Genomic DNA, 19346 nt, shown 5'->3' on the forward strand with positions numbered 1-19346 from the left:
CAGCACTCAGGAGGCAGAGGCAGGTGGATCTCTGTGAGTTCAAGGCCAGCCTGGTCTACAAGAGTTAGTTCCAGGACAGGCACCAAAGCTACAGAGAAACCTTATCTCGAAGAGGGGTTTTGCATTTCTCAGGCTGAACTGGGTTGATCCTCTTGCCTCAGCCTTCCAAAAACTATGACTTTGGTTGGAAGTCAACATGACCTGACTGGTTTTAGATACTTTGGAGTATTTGTATTAGTGAATACAATGTTAATGACATAGTTGAAATGTGTAGAGATTGATAAGAAAAATTCTACACACGTTCAACACAATTTTTCAGAATATGCTTAATTTGCAGTCAGTTGATTGCAGAACCCATGTAAGTAATAAGTGCAATCATTTTTTTCTTTCTTTCTGTGGCTTTGGGTTTGAATTTAGGATTTCCCATATGCTAGGCAAGTACTCTACCACTGTGCCAACCATTCTCTATTATTATGAGGGCGCTTGATCGTTTCTGGCTGCTCAGCCCAGAATTAATTACACAGAATCTATATTATTTAAAACACTGCTCTAGCTTCTTATTGGCTAACTCTAACATATTAATGTAACCCATTTCTATTAATCTGTGTTTCTCCACATGGCTGTGGCTTTAACTGGCTCAAGTTCTCGTGTCTGTCTCCAGCGGGGCTACATGGCTTCTCTCCGACTCTACCCTTCTTTCTCCCTGCATTCAGTTTAGTTTTCCCCACCTACCTAAATTCTGCCCTATCAACAGACCAAGGCAGTTTCTTTATTCACCAGTGGTATTCACAGAATACAGAGGGGAATCCCATATCAATTATTTCGCTGTTCTTGTCAAGGGGTTGCTAGATGAAATAGCCTGAAACTAAGAGACTTGATTTCTGCTTGGAACCCTTTTTCTCCTCTCCTAAAAGTTAGGAACTGCTGCTCTAAAAATGCTTATTTTTCTGAAAATAATTTCTAGATGGTTAATGATGGGTCTAATGACAACAGTGTCTTCTGGTTGACATTCTCTTTAAACCTTAATCAGAAGAATTCGACCACCCGGAATCCCTTTGTGCAACTGAACCGCAGTCAGCTAAAAGCACAAAACCAGGAGTCCTAATGCAGGACGCAGGTGTTGGTCCCGCAGCCGAAGCATCCCCCGGGGGACTTCATCTCCTGTTGGCCCCAACTGGTCCTGCAGCTTTGGGGAATTGACTTCACCTCCACAGCTCCCAAGGAGGCAATCGGAGGATGTCTATCAGGTGACAGCAACGGGGGCAGGCAACTCGTGAGAACCTGTCCCTCGGGGATCTCCAGCCCCACGCAGCAACTTTCAGCTTCCACGCCGCGCGCTGAGAGGCCGCAGGGACATCCGCGGGAGAAGCACGCTGCACTCGCCTCCTGTTCCCCGGCCCCGATCCCGCTGCCTCGGCCGCCCAGCACAGCACCAGAGGCGTCCAGCAGAGTCACTGGCTGACCGCACGAGTCCTCCCACCCGCGCCTTGCCCGCGATCGGCGCGCGGACCGCCTCAAACCGGGAAGGCGGCCGACACGTGACCAGCGTGTTTCACCCGCGCCGCCGGAGGCGCCGGCTCTACTCCCTCCCGCCCCGCCAACAGGCTGCGTCCCAGCGCCCATGCGCGAAACTCATGCTCCTCCCAGCGGCCGTTCCCAAGGTGGGGGGGGGTTGCAGTACGCGCGAGCCACGTGACACGCCGCGGCCCTTAGGAAGCCGTGCTGGCTGCTGGGGCCCCGACGCGCTTGCGCAGTAGTTGGACGAGGGCGTTTCTGGCTTCCTCCTCCTTTTATTTTTTTCCCCTTTCGAATTGGTTCCGACGGGTATTTTCGAGTTACAAAATGGCGGTTCCGAGCGCTCTCTTCAGCGTTCAGTAGCGGCTTCCAGGCTGAGCGGATGTCTCTTCCCCTCAGTGTCGGACTCAAAGACGCACAGCTCCCAGGCCTGCTGACCACGAAGTCCTCGGAGGCGCTCAGGGCCCCGGAAGCTCCCCGCGGCCGCGACCGCCGCCTCGGCCCTGCTCGTCGCGGCGCCCGGCACCCAGCGCGATCTACGGCGGCCGCCGAAGAGGTGAGTGCTGGGCAGGCCGGGAGGGCGGGGCGGCGTTGGCCTTTGGCGACGCGGCCGGCTGTTTGTGAAGCCGGGCCTGCCCAGCGACCTGCGGCGTCCTCCTGGCCAGAGGAGGGCTCGGCGGGGCTCGGGCCTCGGCCGGGGTGGCGACGGTGGCGGCGTTAGGGCTGCCCTAACCCACCCCTGGCCTGCCTTCCTCACACGTCGTCCTCCGCCCGCCCCCGGCTGGCCCCGGTGGCACCGCAGCGTTCCCAGGCCGTTGGTCACTCGCGTTCGTGCAGAGCCGGTTTTGAGGTTAGGGCTTCCCGGGCGGTTTCAGTGACCTCAATCTGCGCTTGGCTGTCGCGGATAGCCCACGTGAAGTTCCTCTCTGAGTACAGGACTGTACCCGGTGCACACGCTCACTGCAGGAAGCGATCGCTCACGAATAATGCGCTTCTCCGAATATCTACAGCTCTTCCTTCCGATCTAGAAAGCATTTCATAACTTGGTGCCATTTTAGCCACAAACGCGGACATTTGGCAAACTCTTCCTGGCTGCTGGTGTAACTCATTTGTTATGGGGATTAGATTTCCCCGGTATCACAGTGGTCGAAGGTTGGACTAGCACGGACCTGAGTTCTGACCCCAGCACCCCCAAAGAAAAAAGTAAAAGCCTTAATAATAGCTATAATAGCTAGCAAGTAAGTCTCTAGCGCCAGGACGTGTTCCAAGTACTTCGCAAAGATGTCTTTTCGAAAGAGGAAAAGAACTTTTTGGAGGAATAAGTAGGTATTTGGTATCTATGTTTTTAAAGGCAAGGTTTTGCTATGTGTGGCTTCAGTGCTGTCCTTGAACTTGTGTGACTTAGACTGGCTTCAGCTCTCTCATCCTGCCTCAACCTCCCCATTGCCATCACCTCGGTTGGTGAAATGTGTTTTAAAAGCTTAACCTATAGTTCGAGTTACTTTGTTTTCCCACACTACACCTTTTGGGTTTGGGAGTATAAAGAGTATTTTATTTTTAATCGAGCATGTTTATTTAATTTTTACAAAGCACTTCCTGTGTTCCAGGCACCATTCTAAGCAGTGCTTTTTATCTTACTTAGTAGTTTTTTGTAGCGCTCCTTTCGTCCCACCAAACTCTGTCCTGGATCTTGTAATGCCACTCGTATCTTGTCTTTTTCTCGGATATGTAATGCCTCAGATCACTGATGCAGCAACAGTTAGCCATGAGTCAAGCAGGGTTGGGACATTTGGAGTCATCAGTAAACCGAACTAAAATTCTTGCCTTCTGGTTTATCTGACTGAATAAATATGAAATGGCCTCAGCTTCATTAATTTGTTTTATTATGGCAGTTACTTTTTAGTTTCAAGTATGAGTTAGACGCTCAAGTTTTACTTAGTATTTTATTTGCGGTTTCCACCATCCCTTTTGTCCACATCATGTAACAGTGACTCTAACTGGTCCACTGCCCGCCTCTTCTGCCCTCTGGTGTTGATGATAGGTAATGACTAGAAAATCTCCCGATGGATCCAGAGACCTTCCTTACCTGTGAAGAATTCTATGAAGTATGCTATTTCTGATTAGGTCAACTTTGCACTTGGGGGTTGGGGGCGTAAAAGAAGAGGATTCCCAGTTACTGGTGTTATCACAGCTCATGCTGTGTATTTTAGAATCTTCAATTTTAATCATTCGTTCTGTAATCAGAAAAAAGACGTACCTATAAGAGAAATGTAAAAGATTGGGATGTATTAAAAGCCAGAGCCCTCCCTGCATATCAGATTGTGAAGGGCTTTGGAAATCTCTGATTTGAAACAAATTCTGTAGTTGCTAATCTTCTGATAGAGAGCATTGGACGATGGGTAAGATGGGATCTAGTGTCTGTTCTAGGATGCCCAGTGTGGTGCGTTGCTGTGCTGAGGGCAGGGGAATGGAGAAAGTGTCAGAAAGAGTCCTGACAGATACTGCCAGCCTGGACAGGTGCCCTGCTGCTGCTGCTGCTGCTGAGACTCGAAGAACCCACACAGCGCTTAGATCAAAGCCCTCAGTCAGATCTGATGGGGCTTAATTTTTTTCCATTTTATTTGGTGTGTGTGTGTGTACACAGTACCTGTGAAGGCTAGAAGAGGGCACTGGATCCCCACAGCCTGTGAGCTGCTGGACATGGGTGCTGGAATAAAGCTCAGGTCCTCTGCAAGAGTAGTTTGTGCTCTGAACTGCTGAGCTCTCTCTTCAGCCTCTGTTGTTGCTATTGAACTCACAGAGATTCACCTACCTCTAACTCTAACCTTGAGGTTAAAGGTGTGTGCCACCACCATCCCTGGCTATTACTGTCATCGTCCTTATTATCATTATTAAAGATTTATTATTTGGGTGAGTGCTTACTCAGCTGTGGAATCCAGAAGAGTTAGGTACCCCAGGAATTGGAGTTACGGGTACTTGTGAGTTTCTGGTGGGTGCTGGGGATCAAACACTCGTCCTCTACAGTACCAGCGCATTCCCTTACCTGCCAAGCCATCTTTCCCACCCTGAGGGTGTATTTTTGAAGCATGTTATTTTCTGAATTTGTGAGTAATGTCTTACCTTTTCACAATATGTAATTCAGAGCAATTAAATGTTAGTTGGAAGACATTTATATCAATTGTAGCCTTAAGAAAATTACTCATTGGCTGGAGAGGTGGCTCAGAGATTAAGATCACTGTCTGCTCTTCCAGAGGTCCTGAGTTCAATTCCCAGTAACCACATGGTGGCTCACAACTACTTGTAACAAGATAGGGTGGCCTCTTCTGGCATACAGACAGAATACTGTGTACATAATAAATAAATCTAAAAAAAAAGAAAAGAAAATTATTCATGTTACTAAAGTAATTCCAGTACATTATTAAATCCTTAATCCAAGAATAAACTTATGGATCATCTTTAAATTTTAAATATTAAAAATGTTTTGTTTATGACAAAAATATTTACTTTGACTTAAGGACTTTACTGTATGTATAATATACTGCATAAATATTGTAGATTTTGAAAGATCAATAGATGTTTCATCTAATCTTTCTGAATGGAGTTGGCTTCCTGTTTAGAAAGAGTGCCAGTGTTCCTCAGGTGTCTTTGCCTGCCTCTTCAAATAGAGATAGAGTACGCACCACCGGAGTCCCACAGCCTGACAGAGCTCTCACTGAAGCCGTTTCACTGCATCAGGAGCCTGCTTACCACATTCAGTGCTGGACTAGATTTTTAAAATTACTTGTAACAAAAAAATTAATTAAAAAAGTAAAATTAGCTTCTCTTAACTCCATATTTTCCTTAATTTCCTACTATATTTCCCTCCCTTTGAGCAAAGTCCTCTAAGTAAAGCTCATTTGCTTAAAACCAGTTAACTGCTTTTTCTTACGTTTCTCTATTTTGTGATTTTATTACAAAATAAATGAAGACAAAATTATTTGTAAGACCTATCTTGGTGCAGAAAAGCAAACATCTTATTTCTATTTTCTATAATCTAGGTTCACAAAAATGGCCAAAAGAATTGCTGAGAAGGAATTAACAGATAGGAATTGGGATCAAGAAGACGAAGCTGAAGAGGTACAGAGCCGTTCCCTTAGTGGTTTCTTGCTGTCCACGTTTATGCTCATGTTGTGTTCCCCATGAAGAATGTGGTAGAATTTTAAAGCCTTTAGGAATACACAGCAGGAGAGGTGATGCTTCCTCATGAGCTGTATGCATTTGCTGTAGGAACTTGTTCTTCATATGTGACTGTGCTTTTCTCCTAGTGTGTGCTCCTGATGAGTGTGGAGAAGTATCTTCCTGCAGAAATCAGACATTTGCAGCATCCTTTGCTGTGGTTTCGTGTGTTTTAGTCATGGAATTAGCAGTCTGTAGTTCTCACCTCAGTCTGCTCTCTCCATGCTTCCCCTCGCTCCCGTGTTTCTCATGCCCACTGTTTGCTGTTCAGATCCTAGCTCTGCGCCCCAGCAGTTGCACTGATTGGACTAGAATTTCTATCAGTGTTGTAGTTTCTTTGCTAGCAAAATTAAAGTTGTCTTTTGTGAGGAAATCTTTGCAGTTTTAGGTCTCTTGTGCAAGTTAATACTTGTAGGCCAGTTCACTAAGAAAATTTGTAGCAAAGCTAACTCCAGCTCTATAGCACACAGCTAGGTGGTAAGGGGAAAAGGAACGGAGCATAAACAGTGTTTTGCAGCTTTATTCATGGGGTCTTCCTTTTTGATACTGATATGTTTAGGAAAGCAAACCACTGGGAAGTTAATATTTTTCAGGACCTTTAACTGACTTGGTCTTTAATCAAGTCTTTGGTCTTAAGCACAGCCTTTGGGTGGAACAAGCTATACACTGCCGAATAATTTTTGTTTTGACACCAAAGTGTCTAATAGTGAAAAAACTCAACAGGATCTACTGAATGAGTATGGAAATCAATTAGATTGATTGGGCAAATATAGCCAAATGGTCTTTGTTCTGGGTATGGAGGTCCTTTTTAATGTTGACACAATCTGAAATATCTGTAGATGAGGGTACTTTTGTTTTTGAGATAGTCCCACTTCGTAATTCATGCTGGACCGGAACTGTCTAACAGTCCTGCTGCCTCAGCCTGCTATGTGTAGGAGCTAATTGATTGGAGCCGACACACCTAGCTGGATGAGAATTTTGTACAGGAACTAGTTAGTTCTACCCTATAGGTGAGAGAATCGATGAGATAAAACTTTGAGCACATTCATCACACTGTGAAGAGCTCTGGTTGGCTAGGGTCATTGTGACCGTGGTAAGGTGGGCAGGACCAGGACTGCTCTCCAAAACAGTGAGTGAAGGCTGTGGCTCAGTTGTAGAGCTTAGCACGTGCAGGATCCCAGTCTCTAAAGAAAAAGTGGATGCTATCTGTGTCAGCTTTTGTTTAGGTTTGGTTTTTGTTGCTTTGGGTTTTTCTCTTTTTCAAGACAGGGTTTCTCTGTGTAACAGCTCTGACTGTCCTGGAACTTGGCTTTGTAGACCAGGCTGGCCTCAAACTCAGAGAGATCCACCTGCCTCTGCCTCCCAAGTGCTGGAGACAAACCCTGCTTACTCCCACACTCTTACTTTCTGCCATTCTCTCTGAGGAGACATCTCTCTGTCTCCATCTCTCTCTGTCTCTCTGTCTCTCTCATTCTCCCCTTCCCATTTCCTTTTTCTCAATAAACTTCACACTCAAAAAATAAAATAAAATAAAGGAATGTATCACTACTGTCCCACTTTCAACTTAATGTTTTTAAAAATGTAATAGTAAGGTTCAGGCTCCTGGTTTCAGAATGGGCTTCACTGTCTACCGATCAGGAGCTTTTGGATGGTAGCTCTTATGTCTTGTTGATAGAAAATTTTACTGTGACCTTGTTAGTGCCCCCCCCCTTTTTTAAGGACTATATGTCTAAGATGTGAGGAAACAGCCGTGACCATTAGCGCACCAGACATGCAGTGGTGTTTATCTTTTCAGAAATCACATTTCTATCTCTGGGTTGGAACTCAAAGTATGGATTTGTAGATTGCAAAAGATTCATAACACCTGACTAGAATTAAAATCTACAGAAATCTGTAGATATTAGATGTGAGCTATTTCTTAATGTGTTAGCATTCAACTCTTAAGATCATCAATACCACATAAACGTGTCTGTTCTGGTATTTATATTTAGCTTTTAATCCTCTTTTGGACTTACTTTTCTGCTAATTTGTCTATTCTTGCAGGTGGGAACATTCTCAGTGGCCAGTGAGGAAGTCTTGAAGAATAGAGCCATTAAGAAGGCAAAGCGTAGGAACGTTGGATTTGAAGTGAGTGCTTCTTGCAGCTTTGGTGTCTTGCTAATTTAATCAAGAAGATGAATCACAGACTTGCCTATAGGAGGCATTCTCTCAGTTGGGGTTCCTTTTTCCAGATGACTCTAGCTTGTGTCAAATTGACAAAAACCAACCAGAACATGGACTGTCTAGGAAATTAAGAAGGTTTAGCTATGTGTGTGTGTCTGAATCTGTGTCAAATTTCATAAGGAATGTGAATTTCACAGCATCTCTGCTGACTGAACAGGCTAGCCAAGGGAAGAGCTTGCTAAAGACAGGAATAAGGAAGCAGGAAGGAAAAGACAGATACTGCACTGGGTTGCTTAACAGTAAAAAGGCTGGAGTCTGCAGTGTGGTCTCCTCAGATTTCTGTAGGCTGAGAACAGCTTGGAAACCCAAAATTCTTGAGAAATTAGGTAAACAGTGAAATTTTTAATTAATCTAATTTTGTATTTCTAGAGCTTCTTTAGGCGAATGCTCTTTGAAAAGATGCATGGAGGTTTAATTGTATTGGGAATATTTCCAGTTATTCTGGAGCTCAGTGGCAGGTACATGAATATGTAATGTTTGAATATATGCAATGCCTTTAAATACAGATCTAGCGATTGCGACCATCTCTCCTGGCTATTTTAGGAAGGCAACTGTGAGAGCTTGTCCTTAGAGGCACTGTCTCTCCCTCGCTCCTGTCTGGGCTTTGTTAGTAGCTTCTCTTAGGGGCAGAGCCACCACTTCTGAGCTCTGTGCTCTTTCTGAGATCCTGTTGTCACTTATTTGAGGGTGGGAGGTCTACCTGTCTAAAATGTGCTTTCTTTATATTTTAGTCTGATAGTGGAGGAGCCTTTAAAGGTTTTAAAGGTTTGGTTGTGCCTTCTGGAGGAGGAGGAGGGTTTTCTGGATTTGGTAGTGGCGCTGGAGGGAAGCCTCTGGAAGGACTGACAAATGGAAACAGCACAGCCAGTGCCACACCCTTCTCCAGCTCAAAGGCAGCAGCAGTGGAGCCCAAGGCAGCATTTGGTGAGTAGCCCTCCCTCTCCGCTCCCTCTGAAATAGATGCTGAAAGAGAACTCTGCTACCAGGTTGTTTATTTTTTTGTCTTTGGCCCAGGCTAATCTTGAACCCCGTTCTCCTCTTCCACCCTTCTGAATACTGGGATACTGTAGGTGTATGCTATCAGACCTAGCTGGGGAAATGTGTCCTCAGGCAGCAGTAAAAGGATGAGACTCAGGGAGATGCATGGAGCAAGTGGGCCAGCAGAACACACCTTTGCACCAGCACACAGCGATTCTGTTCTCAGCTCCCCAGTTATTTTACTTTACCTCATTGTTCATTGTAGAAAATTTAAATATAATATAGACATATATTCAATGAAAGGTATGATAGAGACAAAAATATTTATGAGGTAAAATCTTTCCTAAATTCTTTCTTCTTTCTGTCCCATGCCAGATGGCTCCTGATATGAGACAGAAACTCTGAATTTTTCTTTTAACAACATGCTTGGATTTAGAGAAGGATAGCCATTGTCCAACTTCAAAGTCAGCTTTAATTTTTAAGTAGAGATATATATGTGTTCAGGTAATGAAATTTTACCCTGCAGATATATCATCAGAAGTCGGATTTCTCTTCTCTTGGAGATCCTTTCTGGATAGTTATCTTTTCTCCTTTAGGCATCTAGATGTCCAAGATCTCTTGATATTCTAAAGATGAGTATTTTCCTGCAAAGACAAGAACAGAATTTTGCCCCAACCCTTATGAGGTTTCCTTACCACCTGTGTGATTGTCACCTCTGTGGATTGAGCTGTTATTTCTCTTTCTCAAGAGGTGTCTCTTTTTCAGACCAAATGTTTATTAATTTTTATGGTATCCATAGCTTTTCTCCTGTGGAAATAAGAGTGAATACTGAATACCCAGTCCTGTTTTGGATGAGCTAGTCAGCAACTTCTGGGACTCACATAGAGAACTGGCTCTAAAAGTATATGCTGCCTGGTGTTTGTGGGTTTGAGATGGGTTTTCAGCTCAGCTACAGAAATTCAGGCTGGCCTTTAGCTGGGTAGTGAGAATAACTTTGAACTCTGGATCCTCCTGCAGGCACCCACTCGCCTGTTTAGTCCTTACTAAGCAGAATGAACTAAGTGCCTTAGTAACCATTTGCTAGATATCCAGTTCCTCAGCATTGGTTTATGACACAAACTTGGTGAACAGTAGCAGGGAAAGCAGAGCATGATAATAGCCGTACAAAAACCTAGTTGTAGCTGAGCCTGGTGGCACACTCCTGTTGTCCCTGCTCAAGAAGTTGAAGCAGAGTGGTGAGTTCCAGCTTGTCTGGGCCTACATAGCAAGACTCTGTCTAAACACAGTAAAAACATGTAACCCCTAGGTGGTTTGATCAAACTGCTTTTAAAGTGTTTGGACTTTAACTTCTTACAGGTTCTTTTGCTGTGAATGGTCCTACTACCTTGGTTGATAAGCAACAATGTAATAGCAGCAATCAGCTGTCCTCTGGCCCAGCTTCCAGTACAGCCTGCACTGGGAATACCTATCACAAGCAGTTGGCTGGCTTGAACTGCTCTGTCCGGGACTGGATAGTGAAGCACGTGAATACCAACCCACTTTGTGACCTGACGCCCATTTTTAAGGACTATGAGAGATACTTGGCAACGATTGAGAAGCAACTTGAGAATGGAGGCAGGAGCAGTTCTGAGAGCCAGACAGATAGGGCAGCGACTGGAATGCAGCCCCCCTCTCTTTTTAGTTCAGCAAAACTACAGCAAGAGTCACCGTTTTCGTTTCGTGGCAGCAAAGCAGAGGACACATCTGAAAAGGTGGAGTTTACAGCAGAAAAGAAATCGGACATAGCACAAGGAGCAACAAGTGCCTCGTTTAATTTCGGCAAGAAAATTGAGAGCTCAGTTTTGGGCTCCTTAAGTTCTGGCTCCCTGACTGGGTTTTCATTCTCCCCTGGAAACTCTAGTTTATCTGCCCAAAGTAAAGCTGCCTCTTCACCATTTTCTGCATCAGAGAGTCAAGCAGGAGGCAGCAGCAGTGAATGCAGAGGTAAATAGAAAGCCACTGGTTCATGTATGTGCAGCTCTAATGAGAACGTCGCTCCATTTTCTGTGTGTGTCACAGTTGCTTCATCCTTATCCTTAAAGTAGAGCAAGGCCTGTTTTATAGGGTGTTCAAAGCTCCCAAAGGGTGTGGTTCTGCGGGAGAGAGGTGACAAGGTGTGCTCCAGCAGCATAGCCTCTGTCTTCATGAGGTGGGTGGGGCTCCAGGTGCGTAGTGAAGGGCTGTGAACAGATGGCTGCAGAGCAGACTGAAGTTCTATCGTGCTGACTGGAAAGCGCTGGGCAAGTGGTGCTGTGTATAGAAGCAGCAGATTAAAAACAGTTTGAAAAGTTGACATTGTACTGAAAAAGCTCAACATGAATGCCCATTGGAGTTGACTGTATTTAGACCTGCTAAATTAATTAATGTTGGGGCCAGACCTGCTAAAAAGGAGGGTCACTCAACCCCGAAGGAAGGCTCTGCTGTTGTGAATCACACTAGTGTGTCCTTGGGCCTTTTGTACCCAGTGTGTCAGGTCTTGGCGATGGGCACAGTTGCAGGGTTTCTTCTGAGATATTGGTACCCACAGTGCTCATGTTTGTTCTTCATAACACAGGACCAGTTCATTCAGTAACACTTTCTAAAATGATATGTGTGCCTACTGTGTGCGCTGTGCAGTGTGTTGGTCACGAGCCATTCCTAGGCAGTGGGTACTTGCATTGGGACTAGTGGTGCTGAGGGATTACATTTCTAATTTTCAGGGGCAGGGATTTTGTTTTTGTTTTTCTTTATGTATCCCTGGCTGTCCTAGAGCTTGCTAAGGTAGACCAAGCTGCCCTTGAACTCACAGGGATCTTCCAGCTTCTATCTTCCAAGTGCTGTGATTAAAGTTGTGAGCCGCCACCACAGCCAGCAAGTTTCTAATTTTTGATAGAACTAGTTAAGTGTTTTAAAAAGTTAAATGTCCCTCTGTGTGAATGAGAACCTTCCACTAGAACATGTCTGAGGGAGGGGAGACGACGACAAGAACAACGTTGGATGACCTGAGGCCACAGCAGAAGTAAAACGAGAGAAGCAATTGCATGAAGCCTAAAAGCCTCTGGATATCCAAGAACACAGTCGGCACTGGAGATGCCTGTGGAACAGAGGGGACATCTCGAAGCTGAACAGCTGATGGCCCTGATGTCCAAAATATAAAAATGTGGGGCTGTTAAGAGCTCTCTTTGCTATTCCATAGGACCCATAGAACCCAAGTTTGGTTTCCAGCTGCAGAATTCTTCTGACTTCTACAGGCTCCTGCACACGCATGTGCACATGCACACACATGTGCACATACACTCACAAATGTGTAAATAATACAAAGATATAAGGATATCAGTACAAATAAACAAATAGTAAAAATAATTGTGAGGACGACATAATAGGGCTGGCTACTTTCCATGGCAACAGAACAAAGCCAGCGTTCCCCTCAGGTATGGATGTGGCCTTCCCTCCAGAAGGCTGCATCCTCTGGGTGACAATTCTGCTGGGGTGCCTGAGCCTTGGGTAAAGTCAAACCTAGGGACCAAGTCCCAGCCCCTTGACTTCCTCTGCTCTTGGAGTAGGCCCTGCCACTGAGTCATCAAGGACGCATGGTAATGTGCTGTTCTCCAGGGGAGCATAGGTATGTTTGACTGCACCACTGCTGTCCAACCTGGGCCAGCCACCAGTGCTCCTTGTCTGAACTCCTTTAGTGTATGCACAGGCCCTCAGGGTAGATGGTCCAATAAGCACCACCTCCCTCCTTTTTTAAAAAAAATTTATTTATTATGTCAGAAGAGGGCACCAGATCTCATTACAGATGGTTGTGAGCCACCATGTGGTTGCTGGGAATTAAACTCAGGACCTCTGGAAGAGCAGGCAATGCTCTTAACCTCTGAGCCGTATCTCCAGCCCCAAGTGACCCCCTTTTATTTCTCCTCCGCCTCTAAATAAGAGAGTCTCCCCATCATAGGCAGCTGTCTCATGCCCTATCCTGCACACTGCACCATCTGACACTGTTGCCATCTTGTGGTTACCATTAGAAAGACTTGGAATTTGTTGAAACTTCCCCAGTCCTGGGAGGCTCAGCTGAGTAATCAATTTGAAGCGTGCCAGGAGATAGATCCTCATGGTCTTTAGTTCAATCTTGGGATCCAAGTCCTCAGTATTGCTTTAGTCTGGCAGGTTTTACACGGCTGCCTTTCTTTTGAGGGTGTCCTTCCTGTTTGTGTGTCAGCAGTGTCTCAGTACCCCCTGTGGCTGAAGCTTTATTGAAAGAATGTGCCCTTCCTGCTCGTCAGTGCAAGACCCTTGAGCTCTGTGACAGTTTAGTCAAAGCTTTGCAGCAGCTTCTCTGACAAGCTTGACCTGTAAAACAATCACTTTTGCCCTTTTGGCCATTGCTGATGCTGGTTATCCCTGAGCACAGTGTGGCTCTAGACACAAGAATATTGGCAAGGATGGTGTTGGGTGCTCTTTTTAGGTTAGATTCTCCACTGGGCAACCTGAGTATGTATAATTTTATACTTAAGTGTGTTTTGGTGAATGTCATAAGCAAGAATGGTTTTTATTCTAGAGTTTCCTACAAATTGGATGTAATTTTATAATAGAAATGGCTTACCATTAAATATTATTACGTCTGGTGAGACGGCTCAACAGGTAAAGGTTTTTGCCTCCCAGCCTGATGGCCTGAGTTTTATTTCAGGAAGCATCATGGTAGAAGGAAAGAACCAAACCCTACAAGGTACACACACAATAAATAAATTTAAAATTTCACAAAATAAAATCCAGCTGGCACCTCTTCCCGCAAAACAGTAAGGTGTTCACAGTCTTATTTACCAGCTTCCATGGATATTCCTGGATGATGTTCAGGGTGGGGAACAAGCGTCGCTGACTAAGTTGTTTCTGTGCCAGGTGGCGATGAAGAAGAGGATGATGAGCCGCCCAAGGTGGTGGTGACTGAAGTGAAGGAGGACGATGCTTTCTACTCCAAAAAGTGAGTGGGCTGTGTGCTGGGGCTGCCCTCCAGCCACACTCTGAGCTGCAACAGGGAAGAATGATTGGCCTATTTGGTTATTTTTGTTTTTTTCAAGGCAAGAGTTTCTCTGTGTAGTCCTGGTCTTCCTGGAACTCACTCTGGCCTTCAACTCACAGAGATCAGTCTGCCTCTTTCTCTCAAGTGCTGGGATTAAAGGCGTGTGCCACTACCAGATGGCTTAATATTGCCTTTTTGTTTGTGTTTGCTTTGAGTTGGGGGGGTCGTCTAAATTAGGGCCTTGACTGACCTTGAACTTACAGACCCACCTGCCTCTGGCCACTTTTTCTGAATAACCTAAGTATCTGCGTTTAACATACTGGCTAGGAAAACAGCGCACTACTTTATTCATAGTCACAGCTTATCCCAGACTTTCTCAGTATCTTAGGGGATCAAAAATGGAAGGTCAGAAGAGAATTTGAAAAAATAAAAAGGGGAAAACAAGGTGGGAGAGAAGTAGGACAGACTGCTATGTCTGTACCTGTCCTTAAAGGGCCAGTCTGCTCTGCCACGCAGGACCAAGACACATGATTTAAAGAGGGCAGAGAAGTGGATCAGCTGAGATGTTGACTGACTAAGGAAAGGTGGCCTCCGGGTTTGGAGGGTTTGGAGGGGACTGTGTTTAGCAGAGTTTGTGTAGCATGCCCAAGATCCTGGATTCCATGCCCGCACTACACAGAAAGGTCTGTGTATGGGGTAAATTGTAGAATAACTGTTTGGTTTTTAAACTCAGATACCATCAATCTGGTAAAGAAGGGTTTATCCTCTTAGCCACTGCAGTTGGCTTTCAGGAAGGTAAGCAGTGGTTATCAGCAAACTAACTTGTTGACTATCTGATCATAACTGTTGTTTTCCCACAGGTGTAAACTATTTTACAAGAAAGACAATGAATTTAAAGAGAAGGGAATGGGAACCTTGCATTTAAAACCCACGGCCAATCAGAAGACTCAGCTCTTGGTGCGGGCAGACACCAACCTAGGTGGGTGCACAACCATCACAGTTCCTGTAGAGAGTTTTGCCTTGACTCTGGTTCTTTGTATTTTGAAGCTCAATAATGAGGGGTTTGTTATGTCTTATGAAAGTGATCATGAGGTCAGATTTATCTTCTGGTTACTAATATGTGTGTGGTTTTTACTGTCAGGAACATTGTGTACACAGTATAGGTGTATTGTTAAAAGCTATAGTAGAGAAGTACCACAAAGGGTTTCATTTCCATATGTTGGAGTGTGACGAGTGGCGTGTATGTGGGACAGTTTGATGAATACAAAGAAGAAGTATACAGGTTTCAGTTTACGGGGGTCTTTGTGGGAGGAAGGATTTGTAGGTAAAGGCCCAAGGTTTTTAGGTCTCATTCCTCAGTCAATTTCTACCTTTATTTTTGGGACAGGATCTCACTAAACCTGAAGCTCACTGATTTTGGCTTGGCTGGCTGGCCAGTGAGTTTCAGGGATCTACCTGTTTGTGCCACAGCCCTCATTCCTCCCCCCCACATACACCCCTTCTCTAAGCTAGGATTACAGGAATGTGCTGCTCTCCCCAGCTTTTAGCATGTGTTCTGAGAATTGGAACTCGTCCTTGTGTTGCATGCTTAGCAATGGGACCATCTCTCCAGCCCTGGGAATCTTTCTAGAACAAGAATGTCCCCTTTACCCCACTCAAGCTGATCCTTGCCACAGTTCTTTAGAATAGCTGTGCTAGCGGTGAGCCTGTGATGTGTGGTCAGTAGTGGGAGATTGCTGGGCAGCACCAAAAGACTCCTGGGGTTCTCTCTCTTAGGACTTGACTAGCTATAGCAGTATCACCATAATGTCACTCTGGCCTGGTGAGCAGTGCTGGTGAGAAGCACTGTGTCTTTGCCGACCACTCATCCAAAGTTCCATGAAATGATGAAGATCTGGGCAAGCCAGTGCTGCTCTGAACAGGCTCCTGCCTGGGAGATTGTGGCGGAATGTGCCTGTCAGCCCCAGCTCCCCTCCTGCTTGTCACGCCCCAGCATATAGGAAATGAAAGCCTTTATGGCCATAACTTTTAACACATTGAGAAGTTGTTTCATTGTTGAATCTTTAGCCTCTGAAAGAATCCTACAGTATTGATACATTTGTTTTTATATGTTGTTTTGATAAATATTTTCCTTTGTTTATTCAAAGGCAACATACTGCTGAATGTTCTGATTCCACCCAATATGCCATGCACCCGAACAGGGAAAAACAATGTCCTCATTGTCTGTGTCCCCAACCCCCCACTTGATGAGAAGCAACCCACAGTCCCAGTCACCATGCTGATTCGGGTGAAGACGAGTGAGGATGCAGATGAGCTACACAAGATCTTACTGCAGAAGAAGGGTGCCTGAGCACTGAAGCCGACCAAGGGATGTTACAGCCACATTGCTGCTTCTCCTCTGCCCCCAAACTTAGTCACATTCTTTCTTCTTCTTACTGTGACATTCTGAGAACTTCTAGGTAACGGGAAACTTCTGTGAGGAAGATTAAGGCCAATAAAACCTGGGTGTGTCAGTTCTTTTCCCTTCCTGAAAACTAAGCAAAATACATTCAAGTGAAAAATTTAGGAAGATTTTTTTTAATGTTGGTTCATTGAGTAAACTAACCGAAGTGATTCTTAGTGGACTGCAGTCAGGGTACCAGTTAACACTCCTGCAGGCAGCTGTGGGCTCTGCTCTCCTGACTGCCCCAGGAGACCCATGGCAGTGTCCCACAGCACCCCAGATGACACCCATCTGCTCCCCTCCTGTGGGCTTATCTGACCCGTGATGAGCACTCCTGCCAAACGCCACGCCGCCACACTGTGACCATGCTGAACTGTGGGTAAGATGTCTCTGTCATCAGCCTGTTGGCAGGTGATGGCCTCTGACCTGGGGCTGCTTGACTGATCTAGGAACTGCCTTTCATGGAAAGGACATGAGTGGCTCGTTGGGAGCTGGCAGTGTAGGCTGGGTTTTGTCGTTTTTATCCAGGAGGTGCTCTTTCTTTACCCTCCTCAGTTAACGTGGAAGGGGATGTCAGGAATAATGGATTTTAAAAGCACAAATTTGGTGACTTTTTAAATATCATTTCTATACCACAAATAAGCCTTTATTTTAAAAGAAAAAAAAGTTGAAAGAGGATGTGTGCTCATGGCCGTTTTTGCCCTGGTGAGCCCCGTGGGCACAGTCTGAATGGAGTCCTCTCAGGAACCCTGCACTCAAAAGAAGAGTGTGGGAGTGGCGTTTGCCTGTTTGTCTTACAGCTTCAGACTGCAGCATGGTACTTGGCATCTGAAAACTTGTTTATTTTTTTTTTTAAGGATGAGGTACTGAGTGTGTCCATTTGGAATAGAACCATGGTTCTGCACGGGCCATTCATGTCACTACAGAGCAGTGAAGATTACTAATACTTGTATTCTCTGAAGACCAGACTTCAATTAAATGCAAGCTTTGTTGCCTAGCTGGTAATCCCAGTGCTAGAGAAGCCAAGGCAGGAAGATGTTTGAGTTCACAGCAGCCTGGGTTACCTAGTAGCCCCCCCCCCTCCGCCGCCCTTCAAAAAAGAGAGAGATTGAATGAAGTTGCACTCTGATTCCTCATAAAACCATTCATCACTAGGACCAGATCTTTTCTGAAGGCTCAGGGTCAGTGCCCAGGGTGCCAGAGTGCTCAGCTAGTCAATAAATAGACAGTGCTCTGACCTGGGCAGAGTGTCGAAACCTGTCAGCACAGTTGCTTTCTCAAAACTGCACTGCTGTGAGTGAGAATGAAACCTAGTTAACTTTTATTTAGGTAGCCATGGCTAACCTTGAACTCAGAGATCCGCCGCCTCTGCCTGGGGGCGGGATAGGATTTATCACTGTCACACCTCTGCTCAGCGGGTTGGCACTTGTCTGCAGATGGCCTGCTTGGGCTTGGGGGGTGTGTGAACCTGGGGAGGTGCTGTGCATTTATTTGCCATTTAGCATTGAGAATTGGTTTCTAGCAAGCAATTTGCTACTTCTGTTATCACTGGCCTTGCTCTGTTCACATTGGGTTTGCTCAGCTTTCCAAAGATGAAATGAGGGGAACGCATTTCAGACAGTACTGTGTAGCCACATGCCCATGGGGCTGACCGGTGTCAGACTCTCAGGCACTTTCAGGAACTTGTCTATTCATGGTGGTGATGCTCCATGAGCATCTGCCCAAGCCTTGCATATTTACCAAAAGAATATAAGCAAAAAAGGTTGCGACTGGATTGCCTTCTAAGCTCCCTAGTCCATTTTAATTGTAAATTAGTGAGTGTGGCTTCCCTTTTCCTAACATTCCCAGCACATTTGCTGCTAAGACTATCACTTTTGGAAGCGAGAATTACAGGGGAGAGGTGGTGTGACCGGAACTCAGTGTGTCTTGTCTTTATGCTTTAGGAGCTCGCTCAACACTCTGCACTTCACCCAAGTGTGAGTCACTATGAAGTCTGTCAGAGGAGGCCCCTGGAGGGCTCTCCGTTCTCCCTCCATTGTGTTAGTCGCTGGTTCCATGGCTTAAACTTCATTGATGTTTTAATGTGTTATAAATTTGCCTATTGTGTGTTTAATGTGAACTGAGGTTTTTATCTCTAGTTTGAAAATTTCCCTGAGGAAGTGTGTGTTCTCTATGGTGAGGGTGCAGACTCCGAGCCTGGGCCTTCCCACACTGTATATCACACTTTCGCACATTCCCAGTCAGCAAAGTTTGAGCCCTGCGCGGTCTTCTTCAGAGAGCCACACTGTATAGACCGTGGCTGTGTCAGCAACAGGTCCGACTGCTGATGGGCTGATTTCTGTTCTACAGTTTCAATTCTAAATCCTATTTTTTACATGCTGCGTGCCAAAAATAATACCTGCTGCAGCGTAGGGGAAAATTCTACCTTGTTGTCAGGGTTTTCCCTGACAGCCTCCTCTACCTTTTGAAGGTTAAGGAGTCTGTTCTTGCCAGTTTGTTCATTATATTACTATTTCTGAAGATGAGAAATAGCCCCCTTTAGGCTACAGACTACCTGCTTAGACCAAGTCTAATTCCGGAAGTGGGATTTTTAAGGAAATGACCTGTTCTGTTACTTGTAGGTGAAGTTGGGAGCTCTTCAAGGCATCTTCTAGCCCCACGCTCTGCACAAGGCCACCATGTGCTCTCCAGAAGCAATTGCAAAACTGAGGACTGTCCTCTATGCAAACAGATTTGTAAAGGGGATGTAAGACTTCTTAACAATCACATAGAATAATCTGCTTTTTACCTGAAAGAGGAAATTGTTTTCTAAAGCTAAAATACTTGAATTGTCAGACAGTATAATCTCAGTGTGTGTGAGCTTTTGAATGGGCCTGTGAGGAAGTGTAACAATCCATGAAATGTGAATAAATGGAACGTTAAAAACTGGGCCTTTGACAG

General features: G+C 45.3%; 1 protein-coding gene across 1 annotated transcript; it reads left to right on the forward strand.

The window, feature by feature from the left end:
* Positions 1-1931: 1931 nt before the first annotated feature.
* Nup50 (nucleoporin 50) lies at positions 1932-19335 on the forward strand. Its single transcript, XM_075960226.1, has 8 exons — positions 1932-2071; positions 5553-5631; positions 7774-7857; positions 8685-8877; positions 10288-10914; positions 13843-13924; positions 14824-14942; positions 16111-19335. The coding sequence occupies exons 2-8, from the start codon at positions 5563-5565 to the stop codon at positions 16311-16313; spliced, it is 1377 nt and encodes a 458-aa protein (XP_075816341.1). The 5' UTR covers positions 1932-2071; positions 5553-5562; the 3' UTR covers positions 16314-19335.
* Positions 19336-19346: the final 11 nt, after the last annotated feature.

The sequence above is a fragment of the Microtus pennsylvanicus genome, chromosome 2, assembly GCF_037038515.1.
Source record: "Microtus pennsylvanicus isolate mMicPen1 chromosome 2, mMicPen1.hap1, whole genome shotgun sequence".
Classification (NCBI taxonomy): Eukaryota; Metazoa; Chordata; class Mammalia; order Rodentia; family Cricetidae; genus Microtus; species Microtus pennsylvanicus.

Excerpts from the sequence above, each read along its gene's own strand:
- Nup50 (XM_075960226.1), top strand. The coding sequence starts at position 5,563 with ATGGCCAAAAGAATTGCTGAGAAGGAATTAACAGATAGGAATTGGGAT. Across the intron at positions 5,632-7,773 it reads AAGAAGACGAAGCTGAAGAG|GTGGGAACATTCTCAGTGGC; the intron begins GTACAGAGCCGT and ends CTATTCTTGCAG. Across the intron at positions 14,943-16,110 it reads GCGGGCAGACACCAACCTAG|GCAACATACTGCTGAATGTT; the intron begins GTGGGTGCACAA and ends GTTTATTCAAAG.